The sequence below is a fragment of the Antechinus flavipes genome, chromosome 3 (assembly GCF_016432865.1).
Source record: "Antechinus flavipes isolate AdamAnt ecotype Samford, QLD, Australia chromosome 3, AdamAnt_v2, whole genome shotgun sequence".
NCBI lineage: Eukaryota > Metazoa > Chordata > Mammalia > Dasyuromorphia > Dasyuridae > Antechinus > Antechinus flavipes.
This window is the reverse complement of record NC_067400.1, coordinates 151388574-151411370: the sequence shown is the minus strand read 5'-3', so window position 1 is coordinate 151411370 and position 22797 is coordinate 151388574. Positions and strand designations below refer to the sequence as shown.

Here is a 22797-nt window from a genome sequence, read left to right as displayed (position 1 = left end):
CAAAAACAGTAACTTATTCATCCATTCTCAAATTGATGGGCACTCACTCAATTTCCAGTTCCTTGCCAATACAAAAAAAAACAAAAAACTGCTACAAACATTTTTGCACATGTGGATCCCTTTCCCCTTTTTTATGATCTCTTTGGGATACATAAGACCAAGTAGTGAATTGCTGAATCCAAGGGTAAGCAGATTTTTGAGAGCCTTTTGGGCATATTTCCATCTTGCTTCCCAGAAAGGCTAGCATCAGTTCACAACTCTACCAATAATGTATGAGTGTTCCAGTTTTCCAACATCTTATCCAATATTTATCATCTCTTCCTGTCATCTTAGCCAAATGGATAGGTATGAAGTGGTACCCTTAGAGTTGTCTTAATTACATTTTTCTAATCAAGAGTAACTTAAGAGCATTTTTATGACTAAAACTGGCTACAATTTCTTCCATCTGAAAAATGTCTGTTCATTTTTGGTCCTTTGACCATTTATCAAATGGAGAATGACCTGTATTCTTAATAAATTTGATGTGACAAATATGGAAATATGTTGGACTCCTTGCTGTCTTGGAGCGTAAGGAAAGCTAGAGAAAGAGATAATTGTGTAACACAAAATTTTGCAAAGGTAAATGCTGAAAACTATCTTTGCATGTATTTGGAATAAAAACACTATTAAAAAAAGGGAAATGAAATCTTTATCAAAAACACTGGCTGTAAAAATTGTTTCCCAGTTAATATTCACTGCATTGGTTTTGTCTATGCAAAACCTTTTTTTTTTTTTTTTTTTTTTTAAATCTAAACAATTCAAGACATATTTATTTAGAACAAGACTCTGTGCTCCAAAGCCGAGGGATACAAAGACAAAAAATGAAAGCCTCTGGCCCCCAAGGAGCTTACATTCGGATGGAGGGGAAAGGGGAATAATAACACTAGCTGTGTAACAAACTATGAGAATTGCCTTAATTTGTGCCTCCATTTCTTCATCTGTGAAATGATTGTAACAGAACTTACTTCCCAAAGTTGTTGACATGATCAAATGAGATGTTTGAGAAGTACTTTGAAAGCCTTAAAGTGTTTATATAAATGTTATTTTTGCTGCTGTTATTAACATGTACACAGATAAATACAAGGCAGTTTGCAGGCTATTTGTCTGTCTTTAATTCTAAAAGACAACCACAACACATCAGGAAGTGTGACACCATGACATGCAACAAATGTAAGTATTTAAGTGAGGGAGAACTGTGCAAAACCTTTTAAATTTTTTACAAGTTAATTGTACACTATTTCAAAGTCCGATTGTTTTGGTACAACAAAATAACTGTATGGACATATATACATATATTGTATTTTACATATAACTTTAACATATTTAACATGTATTGGTCAACCCGCAATCTGGGGGAGGGGGTGGGGGGAAAATTGGAACAAAAGGTTTTCCAAGAATTGAAGAATTACCCATGCATATATCTTTGTAAATAAAAAGCTACAATAATTACAAAAAAACCCAACACCTTCTTTTGTAAATACAAAGGAAACTGCAAGGGATTCTTTTCATAATCCTTTTTTTTTTTTTTTGGGCAAAATTTTTTTGGCAAATTTCAGGACAAAGTACATTTTTCTTATGCCAAAAGTATCTAATTACAAGGTGGTCTTTTAATATGAACAAAAAATATAACCCAGGAAGGTTATATTTTTTAAGCATTCTCAACCACACAAATAGAAATACTCAAGTTAATCCTTTTCAAAATATCCAAAAAATAAAAATAAAAAAAACTAATATAATGAAAAGTATAATTATTTTTTCTTTGTTAAGAAACAGTGAATTCAGATCATACCTTTCAATTAGGTCACATAGATAATTGAAAGTGTGAACTGCTTCTTCTTTATCTTCATGAAGTGGAAGCCATGATAACCAGTGTGGTAGGATTTCTTCAACATTAACACAGTCAGGTTTGAACTTCATAATTTTCCCTACTGCAGAGATACAATTCTCAGTTGCGTTAACATTTTCTTTGGTTTTAGAATCTGCAGACTGAATCACTCTTACCAGCAATGGAAGTGCTTCTAAAAAATAGAAACATTAAAAAAAAAAAAAAAAAAAAAAAAGGTTAAATCTTAATAGTTTTAAGGAGGGGAGGGGAAGGAGAAAAACTATGTATACATTCAACCACATATATACACATATACTAATAGTAATCAAACATACATTTATATATAGACTATGATAAAAAGCAGGATAACAGTTCAAGAAGAATAAAGTGGGGATGGGATACTTTAGCTCCAGCATTAGAGAACCCAAAATCACAACATTCAGTTTTCTTTCTAATGCTAGTGACAGACTAAGAGTATATGAGCTTTATAAAGTTACTACTATTGTGTACTCCTGTGGCTCGGCTCCAAGCTCTCTTTAGAAAGACAGCTTTTAAAAAAAAAAAAAAAAGCCATACCTAACTGCAGGAGTATGGTAAAAAAAAATCTGGAATATATAAGGTCTGTCCATTACGATCGTGAGTAACACTGTCAGAATGAAAAAGTTATTTAACTAGAAAGTACCTGTGCAAAAAGGACGATAATTTTCTCCACCAAATTGTGCCATAACTCCAAGGCCATAAGCAGCAGCTTGCCTGACTTCTGGGCTGTTGTCACATACATACTGTAGCATTGGCCTTAGGAAATATTCTGCGTATTTAAAAGAAGATGGACTGCAGTGCTCTATGACATCATCAAAGATGCACAATCCCCACTGTCTGTCTGGCCATGGTCTATGAGGACACTACAAAATAGAAAAGAAAAAAATAGAAACCTTTCTTAATAAAGGTCTTTATACAAAAGTCTTATTTTACAAACTTACACAATTTCTAGTGACAAAACTACAACTATAAATACTACATATAATTGCCTTTTCTCAAAAATACTTGAGAAAATAAGTAGAAAATGTTTATGGAGCATGAAAAAATTATTATACTGGCATAGCTAAAATTAAAATGGGAAATAATTGTTTGCCTTTGAAATGCAAATTTTTGTGGTACTTACCTTTTTAATTTGGCCAATAATAAAATTTGATACCAATTGGAGAAGCCACAGTGAATGTGATTAAGAAGGGAAAGCTATAAAGTGCCAATACCCAAGGTAAAAGGGAAAAAATTACTGGTGAGCTAAAAATATGCTGGGAACAATAAAAAAGATACATGGAAAGATTTGTAGTTTAGGAATTTCTTTTATGATCTCACAGTTTGCTCATCAAAAAAATAAAAAGGCTGGCCTAGAAGATCTCTAAATTCCTTTCTTTTACTAACATTTTATGATTTTAGTTGATCCTGTTATTTAAAATTCTCATTTCTTTGAATACATTAATAATAATATTAACCTAGAAAAAATACTTACAATTAAATTGACAATTAGTGGAAGCAGTTGTTCAAACCATGGCAGTATCTTTTCCTTGTAGCTACTAAATATTGAATGTAAAATATCTGACACTTTAGTCAGAATATAAACATCACTGTCATCCTAAAAATGAACAAACAAGATTTTAACAAACTTTCAGAAAGCAGTTATTCTTTGTTAAGTTACACACACTTTCAGTATTTTAAATTTTGTATGATTAGAAAAAAAATAGCAGTTCCATAATTATGTCAAGTAAATTTGTTTTATGATTTTATCACTAAAAGTAAATAAAAACTCTATTCTAGTTTGATCGTGTAGATGTCCTTTAGGAGCTCAAGGAAAAATACCTAAAAGGTTGGTTATATACACTGACAAAAATGGTGTAGTTACTAACTCAAGAAAAAGGTATTCTCTGAATGCTCTACCTAATTTCTGTTAAGAGCTTTTCTAATGGTAAGCCAGATGGTAAGAAGAAAACTAATTATGCAATGTCATCACAGGTAAATATGTCATTTTTCTATCTAGGTCTCAAATTCATCTGTAAAAGAAGGAGGGAATTGACAATTTTCACTTTTGACTTCCTTTTGTCCAAGAAATTTTTATGTGAGTCCAGATATATAAGTATACAAATTGGATATAAAAATCAAACATTTACTGATAATAAATTTTAATTGTCATCCCCCAAACATTTAATTATGAGATCCCATATAGAGTCACAACTGACAGTTTAAGAAGTTGGGGGCTCGATAATAATAATCTTTTCTAGGAACTAAATGTGATCCAATTATCTTAGAGGATATATTTTGTCATTCCTATTTAACATCAGTTCAACCCAATTTGTCCCAACTTCAAAACTTCCCAAAGAGAAACACAGTACCACAGTACCTCACCCTGACAACTCATGTTTGCAAATCTGCCAATTTTAAGGGTGGAGCAAAAAAGGAATAATTTTTTTTTTTTTTTTTTTTTTTTTTTTTTTTATTACAATTTTAAGAGTGAGGGGAAGAAGATAGAAAGTATAGGGGGCAAAGCAAAATCGGTAAATTTAAATAATTATCCTCCATATCACAAACCAAGCTCCTAAAATGTCAAATATTTCTTTATAATGGGAATACAATTACTGAATACATATCTTTTAAACATAAAAATTGGAAAATAAAATCCAACTAAGTGCACTCTTCCCTTTACTCAATGCAAATGGCTTAGTAAAAAAAAAAAAAAAAAAATTAAACATTATTTTTGCCAGAGAGTTTTATAGCTTGGTTTTATATTAAAATAACCACTTAAATTTGGATTATGTTTTTGTTCTAAAAGATCTAAATTAAATGAGCAGAATCAAAAAAACAAGGTGCACAGTAAAAACAACATTGTTTGATGAATGACTTCGCTATTTCTCAGCAACACAATGAAAAATGCTATCTAATGCCAAAGAAAGAATGTTTGGAGTGTAAGGAATACAGATTGAAATATAATATTTTTCACTTTATTTTCTCAGTTTTTGCCCCCGCCCCCAATATGGAAATGTTTTGAATAAATGCACATGTATATCCCTATCAAATTGCTTATCATTTCGGGGAGAATGAAAAGAGGGAGAAAGAGAATTTGAACTCAAATTTTAAAAAAAGACAAATGTTAAAAATTACTTATGTATAATTGGGAAAATATATATAGAAGATCTACAGTCTAACAAGAGAATAAGTTACCTCATCTTGTAAGGACTCTTCTACTTGTTCATCATAGTCTTCATCTTGTCTTTTAACTAAAACAATAAACCCAAATAAAATCTTAAATGGAAGCTAACATTGCTAATATATGCATTTTAGAAACTAGAATTATAGCACTCAATTATTAAAATAGGGAATAAAAACAGCAGATAATTTACCCTGTCTTAATTCCTGATTTTTAAAGTGTTCTTCAAGTTTGCCTTTCAGTATTCCTCCAAGCTCTTCAAAGTGTTCATTATTAAGGCATCCATCTCCCATTACTTCAATACACTAAAATATTTTAATGTAAAACAAAAGCTTAAGTTAATTGATATTTTAAAGAAAATAATCTTTTAGTATGAGAAAATTAGGACAAGGGATAGTCAGTCTATCTCAGATTTGGGGAGAAGGAAGGAATTTATAGCCAAAGAACTAGAGAATATTATTAAATGCATTAAAGTTGTTGCACAAACAAAATCAATACAGCCAAAGATTAGAAGTAGAAATTCCCTTCTAATTTTTACAGGTAGTATTTCTGATACCCAATTTCTAAAATATATAAAGAATTTACTCAAATTTGTAAAAACACAAGCCATTCCCCAACTGATAAATGTCAAAAGATATGAACAATTTTAAGATAAAGAAATTATATATTATATATTTAGTTATATAAAAAATGCTTTAAAATCACTATTGATTAAAGAAATGCAAATTAAGACTACTCTTGAAGTACTATCTTATCTCATTCATTTGGTTAAAATGACAGGAAAAGATAATGATGAATGTTGGAAGGAATGTGGGAAAAGCAGCTCACACAGTGGGAAATGACCCAACTATTCTGGAGAACAATTTGAAACTTTGCCCAAATTACTATAAAACTGTGCGTACCCTTTGATCCATCAGTGTTTCTATTGAGTCTGTATCCGAAAGAGCATAAGAGGGAAAAGGACCCACATGTGCAAAAATGGTTGTAACAGCTCTTTTTACAGTGGCAAGGAACTAGAAACTGAGTGGATGCCCCATAGATGTCCATCAGCTAAGGAATGGATAAGTTATGATATATGAATGTAACAGAATATTATTGTTCTAGACAATATCTGAGGAGTAGATTGATTTCAGAAAGGCCTGGGAAGATTTACATGAACTGAGGTTGAGTGAAATGAGCAGAACTAGGAAAATATCATAAACAGTGATAGCAAGATTATGTGATGATCAACTATGACAGTTGGTATTTTCACCACTTTTAGTTTACCTTTTTCTTTCCCTTTTGTTCTGATTTTTGTTGCACAACATGACAAACATTGAAATAATACTTTTAGAAGGATTGTACATGTTTAAACCTATTATTAGATTGCTTGCTGTTTTGGGGAGGGGGAATGAAAGGGAGAAAAATTTGGAACACAAGGTTTTGTGAAGGTGAATGTTCAAAACTACCTTTGCATGTATTGTAAAATTATGCAATACTATCAATAAAATACTATTAGGGAAAAAATATAATTCCCCTTAAAATGAGATAGAATTTCACTAATAAAAGACTTAGGGAGGCCAATATTAATCAGCTATAACATGTTCAATCCATATTTCAGTATTATACTATATATGACGGGAAGGACAAAACATGCTCTAATTTTCTGTTAGAACGTATGAAATGTATGAATGGGTTAACGCTTGATTTCATGCTTAATAGTCTGGCATAAAGCATTAAAATTAATTATAATTAAAATGTTACTAATTCAAGTCATCTAAGAGAGAAATTCAAATTATTTTTTGCTTCTGAGAATAAACTAGAGAGTACAGTGCCCATAAATAAATCTTTCAAGATTCAATTATACTGAATGCTTCAATAATCTCCTTCTGAGATATTCAAGTCCTAGAATAAGACTGCTAGTTGGGACAACTAGACAGCTAGACATAAACTAGAATAAACTATGACTATCCAAATGATAAAAGCTCAAAGACTTCATCTGAAGTTAAGAGTTGTTAGAACTAACTTGCTCTCAAGGAGAATGTTATAGGCAGGATCATGGATTTAGAAGGGGTTTTAGAAATTACCTAGATTCAGATGAGTTTCCTAAGGGTATTTGTTTGTACTCCCACATTGCAGTAATTACAGACTACCATATAATATTCAAAACAACATGTTTCAATCCTACCTATCTAAAACAGTTTTTTCCCCATCACCCCACTATTTGAAAGAGCCTAAATGTTGAAAAGTCAAAGGATATGAACAGGCATTTTTCAGAAGAAATCAAAGCTATTTATTGTCAATAATTAAAGAAATCCAAATCAGTACAACTCTGAGGTACTACTTTACAAACTATCAGATTGGCTAACATGATAAAAAGGAAAATGACAAATACTACAAGAGATGTTTAAAAAAATATATATATATCAATAACTGTTGGCAAAATTATGTACTGCTCCAACCATTCTGAAAAACAACTTGAACTTAATCATGTGTCTATAAAACTGCATACTCTTTGACCCAACAATACCACTATTAGGCCTGTATCCCAAAGAGATCAAAGAAAAGATTAAAGGACCTATATGTACAAAAATATAGTGGCTCTTTTTGGGTGGCAAAGAACTGGAATTTGAGGGGATGGAATGACTGAAAAAGTAATAATGAGATTGTGATGGAATATTCTGCTGCTGTTAAGAAATGACAGGCAGAATGTTTCTCAGAAAAACTTGACAAATCTTTCATGCAAGGTTAAGTAAGGAGAACCCAAAACCCCCCCCCAAAAACATTGTATGCAATATTATAAAGATTTAGCCACTTTGATTAGTATGATGATCCAAGACAATTCCAGAGAATCCATGATGAAAAATATTATTTACAGAGAGATCTGATGAATTGAGTGCAGACTGAAGTATGTTTCTTGTTTTTGTCTGTGAGTGTTTTTTTGCAACATGGCTAGAGACATTTAGTATAGCTTCATATTTATAACTGAAATCATATCACCTACCTTCTTCTCAACAAGAAGTGGGAAGGAGAATTTGGAATTCAAAATTTAAAAAGAAAATGTTATTTAAAAAAAGGGGGTGGGGGCACATAGCATTTATTTCTAAATGAGCTAAAGAAGTCTGTTATTTTTCTACTAGATATGAAGATGGAAGAACAAAAGCAGATGCAAAATGAGATCCCAGAATTAATGACCATTGATTATGCTTGAAACTGGTCTGCAATTAGAAAAAAGAAAAAAAAAGGCCTTTGTAGTGTTACAAAATGTTAATATAATAAGAAATCTGATCTGGAGTCCTTGAACTCACTAGAACCAAAAGTGCATATGACATGTATTTATACTGTTACGCATCCATTTACTCTGTTGTGGCATTCTTTTGTTTGACAATTATTAAGAAATGGCTCGAGACAAAAATATTTTGCAGGATAAACTACAAGTGTGAATCTCCCTTAACCAACAAGATCTACATTATTAGTAGACAGTCTCTCAAAGATTGGTCATTAAACAAACCAAAAAAACCTTAAGACTGCTTAAATTTGACAATGAAAAAGATGAACAAATAACAACCAAACTACAGCTCAACTCAAACCTTTGTTCTAGATTAGACATAAAATCCTTTTTTTTTTTAATTTCGAGAAAACATAATTAATTCAAACTTACTCCAACAAGAATTTAAAAAAAAATTCACCTTTGCAAAAGAATGCATGATCTCTGACAGGACATCAGAATCTGGCTCTGTTCCAATAGCCTTGATGAGGGCATCACACATGAAGTGCCACATCTGGGTGAGGTATTCAGGACCACGGACTCTTGCACATTCCAGGAGAAGGGGCATGGATTCTGCAGCCGCAACTCGGACACGTTTCATTGTTAAGGAAAGAGAATAAATGGAACAAAACAGACTTACAAATAGCTACATTATCCTTTCCCTTGCTTCTTGACCACTTTTATTTATGGTATGAACTACAGCACATAATATGGGAGAATAGCTTTAATGAAATCAAAAGCTTACAAATCTATAATGGAAGACAATTTTAGTTCTCATCAATCAGTGTGCAAAGTACTACTGCCAAAAGCAGACACAATGGCATTTCCAAATAATCATGTCCAAATGATATCAAGGTAAATAGGACAAGCTAGACTATAAAATAAAATATAGACTAAAGCTTATCTGACAAAGGCTTTTGTTTTACAGAATAAAATCTAATTAACCCCCAAAATGATTTTCAAAATTAATTTAACTAAATTAAATATAAATTTGCTGCAGTTAATGTAAGTATCTTGAGATAATTTTTTTTAGACCACAAGAACATGCCCCTAAATGTTTGTTATTCATTTGAAGTAAAATATTGGTAGGGGTTCAACTTGCCCAGTTCTATGATATACCAGAACTAACTCAATTTTCAAATAATTGGTCCAAATGTGAATAGAAGCCAGTAAACTTTCTTTGCCTTGGTTCCTGGGACTTTCTATTCAGAGTTATAACAAGTGTGGAAATCCTTATCTAAAAAGTTAAAAAAAAAAAAAAAGATATTGAAAATAAATAATTACTCCTTAAAGCTAAGTATATGATTCATTATCTTCAATGCTTGCTCAATTCTTTGTGAATCTGCAATTTGAGAAATAAGTCAAAGTAAAAACTGAATTATTCACAATCATATTCACAAAAATGAATTCTCAAAGTAAGGAAATATAATTCACAGAACTTACAGTTACCAGGGAATAGTAACTTCAAGCCCCATGAAGTTTGTTTTTTCAAATAAAAAACATGTCAATGAATTGTTGAGGTCTTATTCATAACTTCTACTTAAAGTACTTTGCCACCTTAAATACGCTATTACTTAATTATAAGAAAATTGAGTTCCCATAACCGGAAGTGAATTGTGTGTTTAAAAGGCACAGGATATCATCATGAAAATAGAATTTCAACAAGGGAACCATCAGCTTTACAACTTGCTCGGTATACTCCACAAATCCTTCCTTTAATTCCTTTGCATAGCAAACCTGAAACACAAACAATGAAATGTCAATATTAATGCTCTGCTTCAGTATTGATAACAATTCCAACAGAAGTTTTTAGACTGAGACCTACCCAGTGATAAACATACAAAAGGAATTTTAAAAACTATATTTATATGTAAATACTTTGGAAGTCAAAAGAATTTTATTCGCTACCAAAATGTCCCTTCCTAAGTTTTCTTAATTTTCCAAGATTTAACTCTTAAGAAGAAAAGAATAAGATTATGAATACTGTTTAATTTCCCATGATAGTCTTACCTCTAAATTAAGGTATAATTACAAACTGGTAAGAGCACTGGTTTTAGACAAAAGAGGACTAGAATTGCTGTAAGAGTGCTCCAAGATATCAGCTCTGTAAATGGGAAATACCACTGACTTCTCATCCTCCATCTCCTCCTTTATAAAATAATTCAATCACTGCTTTTATTTTTACCTTTTACAGGCTCTCATGCATGGCAAAAACGCTTTGTAAATACAATTTACATGTTTCACTAAAAACAAACTAAAAAAGAAACTCAAACATTTAATAATGGCTTATAATTCTGAAGAAAACTTAATTTTCTTTATTCTTTTAAAGCTGATTAAACTATGAAATAATAAACTATCAAATATGAAAATCCTAGTGGATTGTTACGTACTGTGTTAGGGCCTTATCCCTGTTCACAATAAGTTTATCTTCTTTGGAGGCATTAAGAATATATGAAATACATATATGGCAAATATAAATAAATACAAAGTAGCACTTTGGGAAAGATCAGAAAAGGCTTCATGAAGTTGTTTGAGTTGCATCCTAAATGAAGAGAGAAACTAAAGCAGAGTGAGGAGGAAGTACATTTAGGCATAGACATAATACATACAGTACACAAAGGCATGAACACCAGGGATGGTGTTTCATGTGAGGAGCAGAAAAGCCAGTTCATAATCACTGAATATGAAGGGTGATTGTTGTCCAATGGTGCTGAAAAGGACAAGCTGAGGCCAGGTTCTATAAAGGCTTAAAAGCTAAAAAGAAGTCAATGGATTTGGTTGAGATATGAGGTTAGGAAATAGGAGAGAACATTGTAGTTACAAATCTAGGAAACAATAAATATGGTGGCACCTTCAAGAAAATTAGCAAAAATTAGGAGGTAGAGAGGTTTTTTAGAAAAGATAATGAGTTCAGTTTAAAATATCTCTAGTCCAGTATGTCAGTGATGATTTAGAACTGAAGCTCAAGGGAACACTTTGAGCTAGAAACACAGAATTGAGATTCATTGGCATAGAGATGCTCGTTAAATCCATGGAAGCTGAAGAATTTAACAAAAAGATCCCAGAATAAAACCCACAGCTACGGGATGTGATGCTGACAATGAAGAGAGTGATATGAGGACAAACTAGAGAGCTAAGAATATCCAGGAAGAATGGATTCAATAGTCTCCAGTGTAGCGGACAGACAAGAGAAAAGACCATCATATATGGTGATCAAGCGACCACTGATAACTTTGGAAAAGAATTTTTTAGCTAAACTATGAGGTCAAAAGCTAAATGTGGCAAAAGCCCAAGTACAGAAGGGACAGAGAATGAGAAGGTAAATAAAACATGTTCAAGGAATTTGGCTGATAAAGAGAGATGAGAGATAAAGGATTATAGTTTGAAAGATGAATGTCACTTGGGAATGTTTGGGGGTAAGAGAAGAAACTAATAGGAAGGAGTTGATGATTCAAAGGGGAAGATGTCTGAAGATATAATGTGCTGAAGAAATTGGGTGCATGTTCATGCAGAAGTGTTAGTGTGGATAAGGAAAAAGCGTCACTCCTTTCTCAAAGGCTGGATAAAAAGGGAGAAATATATTGTCAATGGAAAATGAAAAATGGAATGAACTCTTTTTTTTTTTCCCCCAATATAGCTGACAGGGAAAGTGGGAGAGAAATGGGAAAGGCTTGAGGAAAGCATTTATATAGTACTACTATAATTATATAGCTACTATATCTTTCTATTATGTACTATAGTATATAATACCTAAAGCTAGCATTTATATACACTTCGGATTTGCAAAAATATTTTACAAATAGTTGTCTCATTTGACCCTCAAAACATTCCTGAGTGATAGAAGGTGCTATAACTATAATCATTTTATAATTTAGGCAAACGAGGCATAGGGGTATGTAGCGATTTGCCCAGGATCACCAAGTAAAGTGTCAGACTAAGTGTCTGAGATTGGATTTGAAATCAGATCTTCCCAATTTCAGGTCCAGGCCCAGCCTCCTAGAAAGTTTAAAATTGCTTCTGAATGGACAAAGGATTGAAAAGTCAGTGAAGGGCCTTGGCTGAAGTTGGATAGCATGAATTTGTAACATGCCAAATATTATGTAAGCAGACAAATAAGATGGTGGAAGTGATCCTAGGCCTAAGATTTAGCAAGAGAAGAGCAGCAAAGGACAAGAAAGGCAAGGAATCTATGAGAAGAAGAAAAAGTAGAGATGAAAGGTCCAAGAAAGTCCTGAGGAACACAGAAGATGGAGGTCTCAATGAAGACAAAAAACAGTATAGAAGGGTAAAGCACAGGTAAAGAGAGAATGCTGGGAAGTTAAGGTCAGATAGGGGATGTCAGAGCTTTTAAGGAAGGCAGTGAAATACTTGAAGACAAGGAAGATTTAGGGTATGATCACCTCTGTGATCTGAGACTGATGGAGGTTGAGCAACTGAAAAATTGGTAAGAAATCTGAGTCTCTTAGTATAAGGGTGGGAATGGTGATAGAGCAAAGAGATAAATGGCACAGCCCAATCACCATCATTTAAATGAGACATGGGGAATAGTCTAATTATCTATAAGAAGTTAAGTTTATAATGATAAAACTATCAAAAAATGCATGTGATATGTATGCAATGTTAATATTTCTTTATTCTAGATTGGTGGTGTCAAATTCAAAGATAAAAAGATTTCTGCAGGCTGCATATTGGCTTGGAAAATATAAAATTAATATTATCTATCTTTTACTGCATTTAAAAAAATGTAATTTCCCAATTACAATTTAATTTGCTTTGGGCCACACTTAAGAATGTAGCACATATGCCTATGGGCAAATGAGCTTGACACCACTGTTCCAGATGACACACTATCCTATAAACTCTTCTCAAAATAATATTAACAGCATCTATGAAGTAAATTATAAGGAGGTCTACACACACACACAAATTATAAGGTGTTCCTATCTCTTACCAACATCTGGCAAGCAGTTGATTTTTCTTCAAGGCCTGCTGTTTTAATTCCAAAACTCTGCTGGTCTCCAAGATTCACAAATTCCCAGCCATCATCATCACTCATATTCTCCATGTCTTGTGCTATTAAAGAGGAAAGAAGTGATTAGAACAAAAGCATATTAACAAAGAGAGACAATTTACCACACATATAATAAATACATAAGGATACTTACTGTCTAAAAGAGCCACTTCAGGTTTGATTGATGCCGTCTTCATTAAAGGACCCATAACCACAGGAAGGTACTGCTGGAATTCTTTCCCCAAGATCTTGCACATTCTAGCCCAGGCTGAGATCATGTAAGATATCTAAGGGGTTGAAAGAGAGTTGAATCTTCCAACAATTTGACTTAAGTATGTGTTTAGCTAAATATTAATGATCATTACAAATTGATATTCTAAAAAACCAATCAACATTTATTAAGTGTCAACTATATGCCAGGCAGAGAACTAAGTTCTTGGGAACACAAAGAAAAAAAAAATGAAACAGTTCCTCCTTCTTGAAAAGGAGTTCTATTTGCTCAAAGGAGACAGCACATAACAAATATAAGAAAATAAAGATGAACTGCTCAGTGAAGGGAGACAGCTTTGTATTGCAGGTAACACAAAAAATGAGTCAAAGAAAATGAGCAACTCTGTGAGGACATGAAGAGAAAGGAAAATATTTTAAGCACAAGGAAGAAATGGTATAAAGGCGTGACAATGGGAGATAGAAGGCTTATGAATATGCAGAGAAGCCACTAGACTGCAGTATTGAAAGGGCTATGAGATAGAAAAGTTGGAGATAACTTGTAAGGGCCTATAAAAATCTAATGAAAGAGCTTATCATTTAGTCCCAGAGGCAACAGGATGACGGAGTTTATTAAACAAGTGAAAACAGTCAAAATCTGTGCTTAAGGAATATAATGAGGGAGGAAGATCAATGCAATAGAAAGGAGGTAACAAGGGCCGCAAGATGGTGGAGGGCTGAGTAATGAGAATAGAACAGCTATAAGAGATTATAGTAGAAATAACAAGATTTAGTAACTAACTGGATATAAGGAGGGAGAATGAATGTTTAAAAAATAACCCAACATATTTTGACCATAACTAAGGCTATATAAAAAATAATCCTAAAATGAGCCTTCTGTGTTCTCCAACCATGGACTTGTCACTAAGTATGATGAAATAGTAATAGCCGAACATATGTTACATTTATAAAAAGTAGGCAGATATTTAGATGATAGACTTTAAATTGAATTATATTATACAAAAATGGATTACCCTGCAAGATAGGTAGGATAGGCTTCTATGCCCACTCATAGAAGAAAAAAACAACAGCTTAATGATTTTGTGCAAGGTTACCTATGAGTTGAAATGTGCAAACTTCACTATCCCACTAAAACCCTAGTAAAATCATACTTAGTGATGCCTCAATTTTTTACATTCAGACATGTAGGTTGAGTTCTATGTGGAACAGGACATTATGAATATGTATTTAGAGGATTTTATGAGATAGATATATATAAAATTTCTATATCCACTAATTACTCTGGAGGATTAATTAAAAGTAGCAACAATTGAGATACTAACAACCTGAATATTAATCAAGTGAATTAAAACTTTTTTGATGTTCAAAACAGACACTTTCAATTATTATGATGGCTGCTGATTGGCTAATGGATTATAGACATTATCTATAAACCCTTTTATTACCATTCCTTTTAGTGCAGTTTGATTGATTTATCTTCTATCTGCTTCAAAAACTCCTATATATAAAATAAATCTTACAAAAATCTTAACTTGAAGCCATTATTTTCATTAAGAGTTGTAATTCCTTTAAGACAGCAAAACTTTCAAAACTTTTTGTTTTCAGAGATATTAGAAAATGTTAAATCTAATAAAGATTTACCCAATTAGTCCTAACAATGGACAAATATTACATAAAAAGATTTACACAACTGGGCAAAAATATTGGACTAATGTTATGGTTTACCTGTGGGTCATCATCTTCCAATTCACTAAAGTCTGTCTGTGTTTTCAGCAATAGTTGCATCACATCTGATGCATCTTGCATGAACTAGAAACAAAATATTTTCAAAGATGAAATTGCAAAACATTACCGAAACAAATTACAAACAGAAAAGTACTTGCTCATGTAACGTTTCCTGGTTAACTCTGAAAAACTGTGCCTACAACTGGGGTTGCAGATGCTTCACAATTTGAAGTAACTTTTAAGATACAAAAAAATTCCAGAATGCAATAAAATTTAAGAATTGTATTCTGTATTTAATAGTAACCAAACCTTTTATATATAATTGCTTTCTTTCATGGATCTTATAGAATATCTACACTGTTTTAAAGTCAAGTGTTTGGAACTCAATTTTAAATGTTAATTAGATTCTTAGCTAATTTATACAGCTGGGTAAATCTACATAGCAGTTGAATCACTTGTAGCCTAGAGCCACCCAAGTTCTCTTGAACCTTTAATAAAGGTGTAAATAAGTCAGAAAAGTTGGCAAAGAGTTCAGGGAAGGACTTTTTGATATAGGGATAAAACACGAACATATTTATCATTTATGAGTCTTCTTAAATCAAGTGCTACATCTCTAAGAATACAAAGATTATTATAATATTAGAAAAAATTTCAAGCTAAAAGAAAACAGTACATTGTGATGACTGACAAATATTCTTCTGAAGAACTTTTATGTATAAACGAGACTCTCAGAAGACTTGCTTTTTGGATAAGAGGAGGTATAAATGTGTCATTCTTTTAAATTATTTCATAGTTCTAGATTATTTGTGTTTTTATAAAAAGGGTGACTGATGAGATAAATGAAAATGGAAAATTGATTTAAAAGGAACAAAATAATCTTATAAATAATGAACATATTTCTCTACTGTCAAAGTATAATTTTAAATTACCAAGTTATAAATAGTAAATGCAAAATATTTCACAGTTCTTACCTTTTCCTTCCCAACAGCAAGACCAATAAGACTAATGCATTCAATAGTTTTTCCTCTCAGAAGTCTAAGTTCTTTCTGAACAGCATTTTCAACTATGTGTTTTAGAGATGGCATAAACAAATCATAATATGGGACAAATTTTTCTTCTGCTGTATCTGCAACTGACGCAATAGAAGTCACAACTTGTTCCAAAACCAATTTGGTGCCTTTCTGAATCAGCTTGGAAAAGAAAAACACATAGAAAAAAATATTCAATCTCCAAAAAAGATAATTTGAGATATATAAATGTAATGGAAAATTACTGTGCTGAAGAAAGTAACAAAGATTATATAGACACAGAAAAGCTTAGATACATGATTATAACCATTTAAAGGAGATTAGCAAAACAATCAAAAAACTGGAAGTTGTTAAAAAAAAAAAAAAAAAGAATATGAGAAGGCACCTTCCCCCAACTTCTTTGTAGAAGTAAGGTATTATAAGTACAGAAACAATGCATAGAACCCTTTTCTCCATGTTGATTAGTTTTGCTGAGCTCTTCCCCCTCACCCTTTTATATTTTTTGTTATCAGGAGGTGGGGGATCTAAAAATAGAAAATAGTTAAAAAACCAAAAAACAAAACAAAACAAAAAGCCAGTACTGTCTAATAAAAGTGACTAAGAAAAAAAAAAAAAACTGGCAGAAAAAAACCAAAAAGGGAAGCATTCAATCTGGTACTATTCTCAATCATCTGGAACTTCCCTCCTTCTACCTTCAACCCTCCATCAGAAGATCAATTAGATATTTTCTTTATTTTTTTACTTAATATTTTTTTTTTCAATTAAACATAAAGAGTTTTCAACATTCATCTTTGTAAAATGTGGAGCTCCAAATTTTTCTCCCTCCCCTTCCTATGACAACAAGCAATCTATTAGATTATACATGTGAAATCATTTTAGCATTCAATGGAATGATTTTCTTGAAATAATTTGCAAAGCATTAATCTAGAGGTGGAGGGAAGAAAATGTATGTTTGAGTGTTTGTACCCATACTCACAATCATTTTACCACTTCTCTAATGGGGTACACTGAGATTAAGTCTTGTACTTTTGCCTACCTAGTCTCTTCTATTCACTTGCAAAATGTTGTTTAATACTTCCTACCAGGAATCTCTTCCAAAGCCCCATCATGATCTTCCTAAATCTCATTTATTTTCTAAAATACAAACTTTCCATTTAACTTTATTAAATTTAGCACAATGATCTCCAAATAACCTACAAAGAGAGTCTGCTGTGTTGTTAAATGATTCCTTCTCTCTTCTAGCCAAGAACACAATGTGTACATGAGTACATCAATAGTAACAAAGTACACTAGACAAAGTGTTATTACTTTTAAAGTAGAAATCCCTCCCTTCTTTACAAGGCTTCCTCATCTGTTCTTCCTGTAGTTTGAGACTACATGCTACTAACCCTCCTGGTTCAAGAGGATGGGAAAGCCAGGCTTGTTTTTGTGTCTGAGTATCATTCTTGGGTCACTGAGCTTCACTCTACAGGAACAGACTTTTGCCTGTAAATTATTCCTCAAATGTTCTCTACCTCTGTGCTATCCATTTCACTGCCTTTAATATCATTGAGCTTGACAAGCTGGATATGAATCTTTCAAGATATACTCTTATTACCTTAGACTTCGGATGCCCCCTACTGCTTTAAGTTATTTTCAAACAATTTAAATCTTAATCATATGAATGGACCACATACCTGGTATCACTCCAACCCAACACCTTGTATGTGGTACCATCTCCTCAATATATAACTCTCACTTAATATTACTTGCTCTAAACAAATTCTCCAATTAACCATATTACTTTTTACCCAGTATGGAGTACCACATCTCAATCATTAAACTGTTTTTCTGCCTATTTATGATAACCGAAACACAACACTGCTGCTGATGCTTTTGGAACCTCTCCGACTAAGTGTTACATTTCTATTTCTGCTTAGATGCAAAAATGGCTCTAGAATAAATATTAACCAAGCAAGCAATGTAGTATTGAGGAAAATAGGAGATTTGGAATCAGATGATCTATAGACATCTATGACTTTTGAGCAAGTCACTTTCATCTTCGTCAAAAAAATTTTCTCAAATGTAAAATGAGAGGCTAGATTAGATTACAGAATTTAAGACTGAGACCTTCAAGCTTATGTAACCTGATCTGTACCTGTCCAAGATTCTTTGGGAATTTTAGGATCTTTTAAAGTCACTTCTACTTCTAATTTATGAGGCAATAAAACCTAGTTCCAATGAAGACTAATTATATATTACCCTCCTTGGAGACTCAAGTTTCTCATCTTTAAAAATTTAATTTTAGTACTACTTCAGAGTATTATTTTGAGTACAGTACACACTGTAAAATGTAATATGAAAATGAGCTATTTTAAAAAGCAACACCTTGCAAATCCAGCTCACTATGGTTTATCCAGGTGAATTTGGCCCAATCTATTTTACTGCACAGTAATTCTTTAATAAATCTATACTACAACAATCATGTCCAATTATAAATCCAATTATAAATTTAATAAATCTATACTAGAATAATCATGTCCAATTATAAATCCATTCAGGATTAAATTCCACCTTGAGAGGAAGGAAGGGGAAAAAGGGAAATTTCAACAGGATCACTATGAAGGACATTAAGTACATAATCCTTCCTGGCTCTTGAGCATATGTGTTGCAGGATCATTTGGCAACTAGAGTTCAGAACTAAAGAACATAAGATGAAATGAAGCATGCTATGAAGAGGTGACTAGTTATATCCATTGTGGAACTGGTTAAAAAGTTCAGAAGAGGGACAAGATGTAGAAATTCATTTGGGCTCAGAAATCTCAGGGATAGCAATCTGATGCCACACCTTGCTCTCTGACCACTGGACATTACATGTCTTATTAATTCTTTTGTGTAACTACCGAGAGTGGGCATAAGGAATGGTGGAGGGGCTCACAACTGTAATGGGTGATGCTATGATCATACACAAAGAAGTAGAGAAATTATCAAGGGTAATTTTGTTTAATTTGCTATTTTACAAATGAGGAAACTGAAGTTCTGGGATACCTCAATGAGGGAAGGAAAAACTGTAGATCTTTATTTTCCACTGATCTAATACACCCACAAAAGATAACATTGGCTTTACAATCTACTGGAAAGAAATAAGTTTTACCATTTTTTAATTCTACATAATTTTTCAGCTATACAGTATGAAATATCATAATATTACCTAGTTGATGACAACACAACATGCATTAAATTATTGCTTCTGCCAGAAAACTATACTAAATGGATGCTAAACTAATCAGTTTTTTATACATGAATTTTCTAAAAGTAGTGTTAAACCACAATGCCCCTCTCCCCCATCCACCCCAAATTCTAGTTTAACCTACCTCCTGAAGTTTAATCACCATTATGGAATGAAGATGTTTCACCAAATTGTCTAAATATGGAATAAGAAGCGATTTGGGACAATCTTCAGTAAAATTAATAAGAGCCGCTGCAGCATGTGCTTGGACACGCTGATTGCCTTGGTCTTCCATGGTTTGTAAAAGAGCTGCAATCACCTGTACAGAATAAAGACTCTTTAGGAAGTGGCCATTTTGCAACTTTCTTTGTTTTTCTCTTGTGTTTGAGAGCTTACTTGCCTTCTCATGGAATTTCTTTTGGAAACCAGGTGCAAAGTCTGTTGCCATTTGCCCAACTGCATTACAGGCAGCATACCGTACTCTTGGATGCTGAAAACATATTTTTACAAATGCAAATATGTTAATGTATTGTAATCAAAGCCACAATCAATTTAATTATAAAATAAAAAAGAGAACCAAACTCCTAATGGCACTTACAGGATCTTGAAGAAAAAGCAAAACAAAATTAACTATTTCATTTAGAATTCCCTCCATTTGCTGGTGACAGCCCTCTCCAATGGCAGATAAAGCCATTAATCCAGCATGCCTATATTTCCAATCAGCTGCAGAAAAACATTACAAATAAAGAAAACAAATTAATTATCAAATATTATACAAACAAGGTGAAATAGATGAGGTTTAAGTATTAAAAAACCAAAAATGCAGATTTAACTTTCAAATTCTCATCAATAGTCTTAATTAAAAAGTAGATATGAAGTTCTATACAAGCAATTTCATTTTATTATGTACAATAAATGTTTCACACAGCCGCATACTAAATTTCTCAATTAGACAGAAGGAACACAGAATAAATCAACATTAATAAAATAAAAATCTTTTAAGAATCCACTTTCTAAATAAAAGTATTGACATTTCATTCATCATTACATAAATCCTAACAAGGTTGAAAATACACAAGTAATGTGATTTTTTTGTAGATGAGTATACAGAAGAAAAATAAAAGGACAAATAATGCCAAACTCAGAAAAATAGCCTCAAGCTCCAAAAAAATATAATAGTATGGTTATAGGACCATCATGTTGTTCTTGAAGGATAAAAGTGGTAACTGAATTTCCATAATAAGCTTGATTTTTAGAACTTAGAAATCCTACAAAATTTCCTTCCAAATTTCTTAAGAGTTCAAATGTCAATGTTACAAGTGATAAATTTCAAATTTAGTTTATCTTTAATAAAGCACGTTCATTTTTGCTTATTATAATTTATCTTCTGTGACTACGCAAATGCAATAAAATTTCTTCATAGGTATAAAATTGAGAGTATCTATTTCACAGTCATTAGTCTTGCATTCCAATACAATACATGACTAATGGGCAATTTTTTAATGTAATATCCCCGAATCAATATAAAATTGTCAATATAAAACTGACCACTATAAGAAGATTAACAAGGTATTAAAAGTTTTTGAGATTAATTAAACTAAAGGTTTGTTGAGGTTACATGCTGTTTTATAACACCCAGAGATCTACTAGTATCTAAATATTTGAAACACACAACAACTAGGACTTATTAAATGTTTGCTGAGTTTAATTTCTTTTTCAAATTTAGCTGCTTGACTCCTCATCCATTTGGTTGGTTGCATAGAATGTTAACACAACAATGGAGAATTCATTCAACAAATGGAGAATGTTTCATAAATTGACAAATTCTTATACTATGAAGCAAAAAGAAACTGAAACGACTAGGAATCCTAATGAAATCAATTATGGAGATGTTTCATGTCTTAAGAAATTAAGTTAGCAAATAAAAAGAATGAAGATGTTAAAGAAACCACAGTTATTATTGATTGAAATCAATAGCTAGTAAAAAGGGAAATGCAAAAGTTTATGGTTGTGCAGGATAGTCTGTCTGACAATAAGTCACAAATTATAAAAGTTTCCTAGTGTACAAGTATGATTAAACTTAGTGAAAAAGACACTGGTAGATTAAATGCCTACAGACAAGTTTATAAAAAAATTAAATCTAACAAATAAATATCATAAAAATGGCTTACGGTTCTGAAGCATCTGCATGATGTGTTCCTTGATCATTGGTAAAACTAATTTTCCACCAAGCCCACAAGCCATTCTGTCTAATGCACTCTCACCAGCAACTGCATTGCTAAACATAGAAATATGATGCATCAATAAAGTTATTTATTCAAACATTTCATTAAAATTTTAAGAGGCTGGTAAATTTAAAAGTTTTAAGCTTGATGTTTTTTGATATATGAAGTTGATAGGTGCCTTAAAAGTATTTGAAATAAAAAAATAGTTAATATGGCTAAAACAGTGAGAAAACAAGTATAGTGCTTTTTGGGTGATGTTTATTTGTAAAACCTTGTTAAACTTAAATTTTAAGAATAGAATTCTGGCAATGTCTTCTTTAAAAATTTTGTTCATGATAGCAGTAGTGTCAATTTAAGATTTTACTGCTGATAATGAAACAAGGCACCTATTTAATTTTAAATTAATTGTAGGATTTTTGTGACTGGCAAGCATTTGAAAAGTTTTTTCTCTTCCTCTCTTCCTACTTGATTCCTCTGAAAAACCATGCCTATATACTTTGCAACACAGATATTGTCTTTCAAGACCTTAGATAAATTTCCCAACTTCAAAAACCACTGATATTTAAAACCATGTTTTTTTAAAAAAAGATCTATTCCAGATTTAATGAGTTTCAAAAAGGATATTCTCTCTACTGCAATGAAATCAAAATGATAACCTACACTTCAACTCTTTCAACTAAACTTTTTACTCCAAGTAAGCTAATTTTAATTACTTTTAAAACAAACAAAATATGGGGCAGCGAGGTGACGATGCAGTGGATGGAGCACTAACCCTGAAGTTAGGAGAACCTGAATTCAAAATCTGGTCTCACACTTCCTAGTTGTGTGACTCTGGGCAAGTCATTTAGCCTCAATTGCCTGGGGGGATCGGAGGGGCAGAATCCTTTCCAACAGGTGAACCTCATTTCATATCAGAAGTTATCTTTTCTATAGTCTAAAAACACCTGCATTCTTTAATCTCTTATTTATCTGCTTTGTGTATATTAAGCAATAAATCTCAAATTTTAAAAAGCACTAATTCCTAAAAAATACATATTAAAAAATATATACACATACATA

The 22797-nt window shown here is 32.1% G+C and overlaps 1 protein-coding gene across 3 annotated transcripts in view; it reads right to left on the bottom strand.

Moving 5' to 3' along the window:
- The window catches only part of IPO5 (importin 5), a 64080-nt gene that overhangs the window by 3412 nt on the left and 37871 nt on the right, over window positions 1-22797 (bottom strand). For all 3 annotated transcript variants that reach the window (XM_051984041.1, XM_051984040.1, XM_051984042.1), the window contains 15 exons: window positions 21685-21791; window positions 20112-20236; window positions 19914-20003; window positions 19659-19832; window positions 16249-16467; window positions 15278-15361; window positions 13479-13611; window positions 13265-13386; window positions 9954-10050; window positions 8735-8907; window positions 5260-5371; window positions 5081-5136; window positions 3378-3500; window positions 2547-2766; window positions 1829-2057 (listed from right to left, as the gene is read on the bottom strand). In XM_051984041.1, the coding sequence (XP_051840001.1) occupies window positions 1829-2057; window positions 2547-2766; window positions 3378-3500; window positions 5081-5136; window positions 5260-5371; window positions 8735-8907; window positions 9954-10050; window positions 13265-13386; window positions 13479-13611; window positions 15278-15361; window positions 16249-16467; window positions 19659-19832; window positions 19914-20003; window positions 20112-20236; window positions 21685-21791 (2064 nt within the window). The remainder of the gene's footprint in view (window positions 1-1828; window positions 2058-2546; window positions 2767-3377; window positions 3501-5080; window positions 5137-5259; window positions 5372-8734; window positions 8908-9953; window positions 10051-13264; window positions 13387-13478; window positions 13612-15277; window positions 15362-16248; window positions 16468-19658; window positions 19833-19913; window positions 20004-20111; window positions 20237-21684; window positions 21792-22797) is intronic.